The sequence below is a fragment of the Capra hircus genome, chromosome 8, assembly GCF_001704415.2.
Source record: "Capra hircus breed San Clemente chromosome 8, ASM170441v1, whole genome shotgun sequence".
NCBI lineage: Eukaryota > Metazoa > Chordata > Mammalia > Artiodactyla > Bovidae > Capra > Capra hircus.
The window spans coordinates 75,933,319-75,941,368 of NC_030815.1; the positions used below are offsets into that span (position 1 = coordinate 75,933,319).

At 49.0% G+C, this 8,050-nt stretch overlaps 1 protein-coding gene across 1 annotated transcript; it reads right to left on the reverse strand.

Moving 5' to 3' along the window:
• LOC102185836 (protein FAM205A) lies at nucleotides 1,721-7,800 on the reverse strand. Its single transcript, XM_018052779.1, has 4 exons — nucleotides 7,663-7,800; nucleotides 7,044-7,089; nucleotides 6,469-6,529; nucleotides 1,721-5,483 (listed from the first exon to the last, which is right to left on the reverse strand). Exons 1-4 carry the CDS (start codon nucleotides 7,798-7,800, stop codon nucleotides 1,721-1,723), a joined length of 4,008 nt encoding a protein of 1,335 aa, XP_017908268.1.

Below are 8,050 nucleotides of genomic sequence, written 5' to 3' on the forward strand. Positions count from 1 at the left end.
AACTGGAAAGATGGAATTGCTATTAACTGAGTATGGTGTTGGAGAAGACTCTTGAGAATCCCTTGGACTGCAAGGAGATCCAACCAGTCCATTCTGAAGGAGATCAGCCCTGGGATTTCTTTGGAAGGAATGATGCTAAAACTGAAACTCTAGTACTTTGGCCACCTCATGCGAAGAGTTGACTCATTGGAAAAGACTCTGATGCTGGGAGGGATTGGGGGCAGGAGGAGAAGGGGACAACAGAGGATGAGATGGCTGGATGGCATCACTGACTCGATGGACGTAAGTCTGAGTGAACTCTGGGAGTTGGTGGTGGACAGGGAGGCCTGGCATGCTGCGATTTATGGGGTCACAAAGAGTCAAGACATGACTGAGTGACTGAACTGAACTGAACTGATGTGAATACTGTGATTGGAGCATGTTTTGTATATGTAATTAGATGATGGTTGGGGCAGGGACTCAGGAGTTCACTGTTGTTTAGTTTAAGGTTAATATTGACCATTCAGGTATTTATGCTGATTAGACAACTTGGGCAGGTGAGACTGTCCCATGAAATCATGAACTCCATTGTGTACTTCCTATGTCTTTGCTGTGATTGTGATAGTACCTTGCATATAGTAAGTAAGCAAATATTTTAATTGAATATAAGACACCTCTCAAGGTTTTTTTTTTTTTTTTTCTTTAAGTATTTTTCTTCCCATTTTTACTTTGGCTATGTGGTGCAGCTTGTGGGATCTTAGTTCCCCGACCAGGGATCAAACCCATGCCCCCTGCCGAGTCCTAGCCACTGGACCACCAGGGAATTCGCTTCCAATTTTAAGATATAATTGACACATGGCATTGTTAGTGTACAGCATAATCAAGGTTATTTTTATTGTGACCCTTCTGGGGTCCTCTTAAGAAGAGTACTTCAGTAATCCTGCAGCAGGATTCCCTGTTTCATTACATGTCATACTAATGCAATGATTTGTGTGCCTCCCCAGGTGTCATTCACTCCATGCAGCTGATAGGCAGTGGAAGTGGGATACAGGCAAGAGAGCTCCAGCGGCCTCCCAGGTATGTTCTCCAGAAAGATCTAACCAATAACCACCAGGGGGCAAAGAGGGGAGATTCTACCATTTGCTTCTGACATTAGTTATATTAGCTATATGCTGTTGATAATAAACCAAAGCACCTCCTCAAAATTGGAACACTGACACTTCCCTCCATATTGTGGGCATATATAGAAGTCATCAATGAATTTTGCTTGTGGGATTCCTGGCTACTCCTTGACAGTACTATCCTCAGGCCCAGAATGGTCCTCTGTGCCCAAGGATGCCATGATAGAAGTCAAGCCTGACTTTTACTTTCAGTGTACCTTAGATAAGGGCCTTCCTTCTCTGCTTAAGTCCCTTTCTCCACAGTCCAGTGAGGGGGGTGTTGTGTGGAATGCTGACCCAGCTTAAGTGTGAGTTACAGCTCCTTTTCTAGATAGGAAGAATCTTTACTTCCCATGTGCCTTTCCTGAACACACCACAGTGGAGAAAAGAGCAGACACACAACTCTCAGCTTAGAGATGTAGAGTGTATTTTGGGTGGTATTCTGCCCACCTGTACATTAATGAAAATTACAGTAGCATCCTCTTCAAGGGATGCAGACATTGGGTAGACTATGAAGTCTTTAGATTGTGCTGGGTCTTCTTGAACAGACCAGTGTTTTTTTCTGAGGTGACAGCTGAGGGTCAGGGTGGGTTCCCTGGTTGCGTGGCACAAACCACTTGAGGACAGTGCCGAGGGCAGTGGTGGGGGGTGCTCAGAACAGAGGCTGAGCGGAGTTGATGCGAGTGGGAGTGTTGCCAGAGCTTGCTGTCCAGGGACCGGGGTATGTCCGTGAAGACCAGGCCCATCTGCTTCTCAGGTGGCGGGAGCTGGGCCTTCAGGACCCCCCTTGTCTTCTCTGTCTTAGGTCTCTCCTTGGGACTTTTGGCTGGAGCCAGGCTCTTTGCTGCATTTACTTTTCTTGTGTTAGCCATTTTCTCAGAGGTGGGGGACGTGGATTCCTTATGCCCTTTGCCTTTTGTTTTGAGGTTAATACAGTGCAAAAAAGATTTCATCTTATTTCTAAAGCCAGAATCTGGAAGACTGGGCCTCTGGTGAGTATAGCCTGGCATCACTGGCCCCTGCAACATCTGACTTTGTAAAGTGTGGCCCCACAGTGGGTTACCTGGAGTGAGTTGGCCCAGGAAAGACTGGCCCTGTGACACCTGGGGCACCACAGGCTGGGCACTCTCAGGAACTCTTGCTGGTTTGAGGATGACATTGAGCTTGGCTTGACTGGCTCGCAAGTCATTCTTCTCAGAGTCTTTCCCGTCAGGGACTCCTGGAGGTAGCTCTGGGAGTTTAAGCTGAGGGTGATGCTCAGGACTGTGCTGGCAGGGAGCATCAAGGTGAAAATGACGTCTCTGGCAACAGAAGCTGAAGGGTTTCCTGTTCAGGAGCACCCCTTCTGGCCTCTGTGCTTCAGTTGAGTGGCTTTTTTCTCTTGTGGAGGAGAGTATGAAGCTTGCATCCCCTTCTCCGCGGTCCCCAGCTGATTTGGGTTTGCCTGGCTTCTTTCTCTTTTCTGCCAGTGTGGGAACTTGGGCTGAGTCCTTGCTCTTGTCAGGCCTATGGGGCTCAGAGCTCCAGGGCTCCTCCAGGCTGGGGTTGTTCACACTGGCTTCCAGCTGAGCACAAAGAACCTGGGCCTTGGCCCCTGTCATGTCCCCACTGGATCGTGAGATCTGGGCTGCCCAGTGGACAGACTCACGGTGTGCTGCACCGGAATGATGTTGCTTCTGTTCCTGATGCGCTGTCTTTAGCTCCGTGGCTAGCTCTTCTGTGAGGTGGAGCCATTCTGGATCTGGGGAACGTGGTGTATCTGGTGGGATGGGGAGATCCTGGAGTGGTAGTTTTCCTTGGTTGTCTAGATTCCCAGGAGACTCCTGTGGGCACATGTTCTTTGGCATTGCTACCGTTTGTTCTCTGGACTCCCTTGCCTTTAGGGGAATTCCCAGTTGTATCTCTAGGATCTTCTTTCTCAGATGGAAATTTAGTTTAGTCAAGATGGGTTCCCTGAGTGAGCAGGGCCTTGCAGGCCCTGTCTGGCTTTCTTGAGGCACCATCTTGATTATTCCTTCTATCTGCACTTCAGCCTGGAATTCACCTGCAGCATCTGCACAAGCCTCACTGCCATCTTGAAAGCCTGGCCCAGGACTCAGACCCTGCTCTTCAGGTGAGGGCACCTGAGTCGGAGGTTCTGTTGGGAACTGGATAGGTCTAGGCACCATCTCTGTCTTCATAGCTGGAGAAGTGATTGCTGGAGCCGTAGCCCTGGAGAGAGCCACATAATAAGGAGCAGGCAGTCCTGACAAGAAGGCCAGATACTTGTGCTGTAAAGTTGTCTTCAGTTTCTCAATGGCTCCCTGAGACAGGGCCCAGGGCAACTTAGGATGTTTAATGAGAGCATCTGATGAGGCTTGTTGCTGCTGGTCAAGGGCCGTTGGCATCCAGGGTGTAACTTCCTGTTGTTTGTCCAGGTCATCTACTGCCTGTAGTTCCAGGGGCTTGCTTTCTGGGATGCAGGTGAAGGGAGCCACTTGCAGGCCCCCAGGAATTTTGAACTCGCAAGAGCCATGTATGCAGACAGGAACCTTGCCCTGGTGAATCTCCTTGCATTTGGAGTCAACATGGCTCTGCAGTGTTGCCTTGGCCTGGTCAGTCACGTGCAACATAGGGACTGACGCTGGGTCCTTAATGGCTGGGAGTGGGTCGCCAACCCCAGTGCCCTCTAGAGCAGTAGGTTGGGGGACATTCACATTGTCCAGGGCTTTGCTGCTCCAGGACAGAGTCTGCTGGCCAGCAGGGGGCAGAGGCAACTGGAGAGACCGCTGGTTCTTCCAGGGTAGGCTTGAGTGATTAGGAACCAACTGTCTCTGGAGGTGGAATTCCAGCAGCCTCCTGGCCTGCTCTGGGAAGAATATTTCCTTTGTGATGGTGGAGACAGGCTGACCTGGCCAGGAAGTTTTTACAGTCTCAGAAGATTGGGCTTGGTCACTGGGCTTACACTGCATGGGGCTCTCAGTGTGTTGATCTCTCTGGAAAACATCCGGAAACTCCCACTGAAGCTGGAGCTGCCTCTGCAGCAGGTGCCACTCCAAGGCTTTACATTCATCCAGAGTCAGCAAGGGGCTACTGATCTGAGCTTGTTGGTGCTCAGGTGGAGCTGTCCAATTTGGGGAAGATGGAGAAGAGGGTAGAGCTGACTGGGGCAGAGTTTTAGGCACCAGAGGGAAGCAGGAGAGCTCCTTGAAGAGAAAAGGATACTTCAAGGAGTGCTTGGACATGCTCTCGTTCATGGAGAGGCCTTGATATCCCAAGAAGGTGTCAACTAGGGACTCACTGTGCAGAGAAGGGAGGCCACAGAATAGCTGGCTGTATTTCGACTGCACAGGGCCCTCTGAATCACTAGCCTGTTGCCCAGGCATTAGATAAAGGCCACTTGATTCTTTAAGAGCCACATAGGGTGAGGCTAGAGTCGTGTGGTCTGGGATTTTCTGGTAGTAGTGTCTTTGTTCTGGGTCCATAATGGACCATTCAGAAACCCAGAAGGCCTGGGTGGGTTGGCCAGCTATACATGAGCCCCAGTTCTGGTATGAAATGGTCCCGAATTTCTCAACGGAGAACTGAGAAATATCATTCTGGATGAAAGAAACTGGTTGATTATGTACAGGGTGGCAAAATAGTGGCGGGTTTGGCATAAGCTGCCTCAGGGACTCTTCCACACGTCTGGGGAGCCCCCACCTTTGGAAATGCATCAGTCTTCTTACATGTACCTCAAGAAGCCTCAGGACTTCAGGACAAAGGAACGGCAGGTGGGCAGGGAGGACAGTGACCATATTTAAGGCCATAGGATGTGTTAGAGCTGTGATTTCTCGATTCAGGGTCAGCAGAGAGACCTGGGAATTCAAGGGCTGCTGGCCTTGGTTCCCATAGACAAGGTTGGGGTGGCTCTGGATTATCTCCTGCAAGTTCACTGAAACCCTTGGCTCCTCAAATCTCGAAGAAAGCATAGTCTCTGGGCCCCTGGGCACCTCTGGCATTTGAAATCCCTGCCTTTGCTTGAGGTGTTCAGCCCAGTAATCATGAATGCCAGCTGTACCAGGTGACCGGGCCACTGACTGTGCCAAGGATTTCTGTGACACTGTGAGGTTTGCAGATGGAAGTGAAAGGTTTTTGGAGTGTGGGGAACGATGCTCCATACTCTGCTGGAAAGAAACTTTAGGCGTGGACAAAACCTCTAGGCAAGAGGAGCCCTGTGCTGGCTCCCCTGAAGTCGGGGAGACCAGGGTATTCTCATCTGCCAGCACCTGCTGAATCTCCAGAGCCATGCTGTTGCAGGTTTGGCAGCAGGGATCTTCACACAGGAGCTGCCGCACACTCCCCTCTTGAGGAAGCCAGCCCTGGCTGGGGAGGGAAACATGGCAACCGTCTGTTACTGATGGAGTGACAGCTGCCTCTTTGGCCTCAGACTGGGCTGCCCTCCCCTAGTCCTATAAGCTCAGAGGCCTGCCTCTGCTGCCTGTTTACTCATCCGTTTTTTTCCCCTAGGGAAATGACATTTGGCAAGTTATGTTGGGCTGGGCTGAGGGCCTTGGGGCTTATTGGATGAGGTCTCAGACAACTGATGGGGGCACAAGGCCTTGAGAGAGTGGGTGGTGGGTGAGTCCTTTGTGACCTGTGTTGAGAAGCTGAGCTAGGAGAAGGAACCAGGCAGACAGGTTTAGCTGGCTGATGGCACAGCATCAGGAACATCACCATGTAGAACCTGGAGTCATTCTCTTTATGGGCCGAGGCTGTGGCCTAGTATTCACTATTTCCAAACTATGAAAAAGGAGATTCTTTTGGGAACCCTGTTCTGGGGATTAAAGAGTGCACACAACATCTCTTGAGAGTCCGTCCCCTTTCTCTAGAGAAGAAAGAAATAATATGACAAGCTCCTGTCTGAGGGCTGTCCCAGGAACTGACCTCCCTTAAGATAGAACCAGAGGAGGTAATGTCAGCAGGGTCCAGGGGTTTGCCCTTGAATGGGTGTAGCTGTAAAGAATATGAAAATGATGAATTAATTATGCACTTAATTATCTATTCTCCTGACTGTATAACTTGTCTTATGGCTTGAGTGCAAAACCATGTAGAGTCTTTTATGAACTAGTGCATCTACTAGTGAACTCCTGAATCCCAGGGCCACTTGAGCCTAGCACAGAGAACTAGGACACTCTCTTTTGAAGTATCTGACCGCCCCTTGCCCTGGCAACCCTCCAAACCAGTGCTCCAGGCTCCAATGTCTGACTCCCTCCCAGCCATTCCCCTCTCCAACCTTGTCACAGGTCAAACAGACAAATGATCACAGGCCAGACTGGAAATTGGGAGACTGCAAAGAGCAAGAGATCACCTTCTCATGACAGAAAGCAGCTCCCACGGCTTCTCAGCTTCTTCCTGGGGATGTCTCCTAGCTGAGAAACCAGGAGACAGTGTTACATGGAGCAGGAGAGGGTTCAGGGACATCCTATAGGAAGCCTTTGAATGAGAGGAGATTGCAAACTCCAAAGTGAGTGCTGTAAAGCACGTCTGTGTATGACTTAACCAGGTATGATGTGCTCTTCTGGGCCTGCTCTCATTTGATCTTCACAACTATGCTGTGAGTGAGGCAGGATCATCAGAGCCTGTTTCATAGGAACAAGACTGAGAGATGAAGAGACTTCCAGAGGGTCATAAAACTAGTAAGTGACACAGTTAAGGACTTCTCCCGTGTTTCCTCTCTTTTCATTCCCGGGGGTAAGGTGGACTTTAGAACATTCCCAGACTCTGATTTGCCATCCCACCTGTTTTTTTCTGGGAGAATTCGTCAGCTTAGACAATGGAAGTCTTCAGTGGTTAGAGTACCTGGCTCCTGGCACCAGGGCCCATCACGGGCCAGGGTTCCTTGCCCACAGTGGAGGGGAGTCAGAGCAGAGACTGAGACTTTACCTCTTGACGCTGCATCTCTAGCCCCTTGTCTGACTTTTTGGTGACTCTTAAAGAAAAAGAATTAAAAGAGTGTGAAGTGGGACACCATTTTTTTTTCACATCCAAAATGAAACAAAGGAAATATACATTTCCCAGTCTCTTTCTGTATCTCTGTATTTTATACACTCTTCTATATGTTCGTCCTGTACTCCAGCTTTTCACCTGAACATTTCATTTTTTTACTTATTTCGCACTTACTTCAGTGCTTTCCATATTCTATACCTCCTGTCCCCTTTCTCAGGACAAGTTTGTCAGGGGACTTAGTGTGATACAGGAGGAATAATGGAATGGATTAAATGGTTGGTAGCTCTCAGCCAAGGACTTCTGCTTACTAAGTCCACCAATCAGAAAAATCCCCCATTTTTGGAGGTCAGAAGAAATCCAATGAGGTAGATTCCATTTTATCTAGCACTCAACCCAAGTTAGATAGAAATTCTTAATTTTTCAACTAGAATATACAGAAGGGGTGGGCTAGCAGGGCATTATTTCTAGGCTCTGAGAAAGAGAGGTACTATAAAGAGTAACAATGTGTCTTATCTAAGACTTAACTAGTGCAGCCATGGTCATAGAGTTTCCCTACCTGGCAGCAGCTTTTACCTTCCATTAATCCATGGTAACTCTCTTTCACTTGCCAGATAGCTAGGATAATAATGAAGATGGAGCCAGAGATATATAAGAAATACCCTAAATCCCACAGAACAGAAGTCGGGATCAGCATGGTCTAAAACCTCACTAGCATGAGACCAACAATTCCTATATGTAGGCACTCAGGGTCCTGGTGCCTAATGATTCTCCATGGTATGCCTGTGGTCTCCACCTCACAGATGACGGAACCAGCCCTCAGACTACATCACAAAGCCCGCCTGTTTCACAAGGCAGGTGTGGTGTCAAAAGACATACCTGTCTAGAGAAGCTCACGTGGTGATTCAGTCTGTAAATGAGGGTGTCTTGTTGTAAGGACTGAAGGT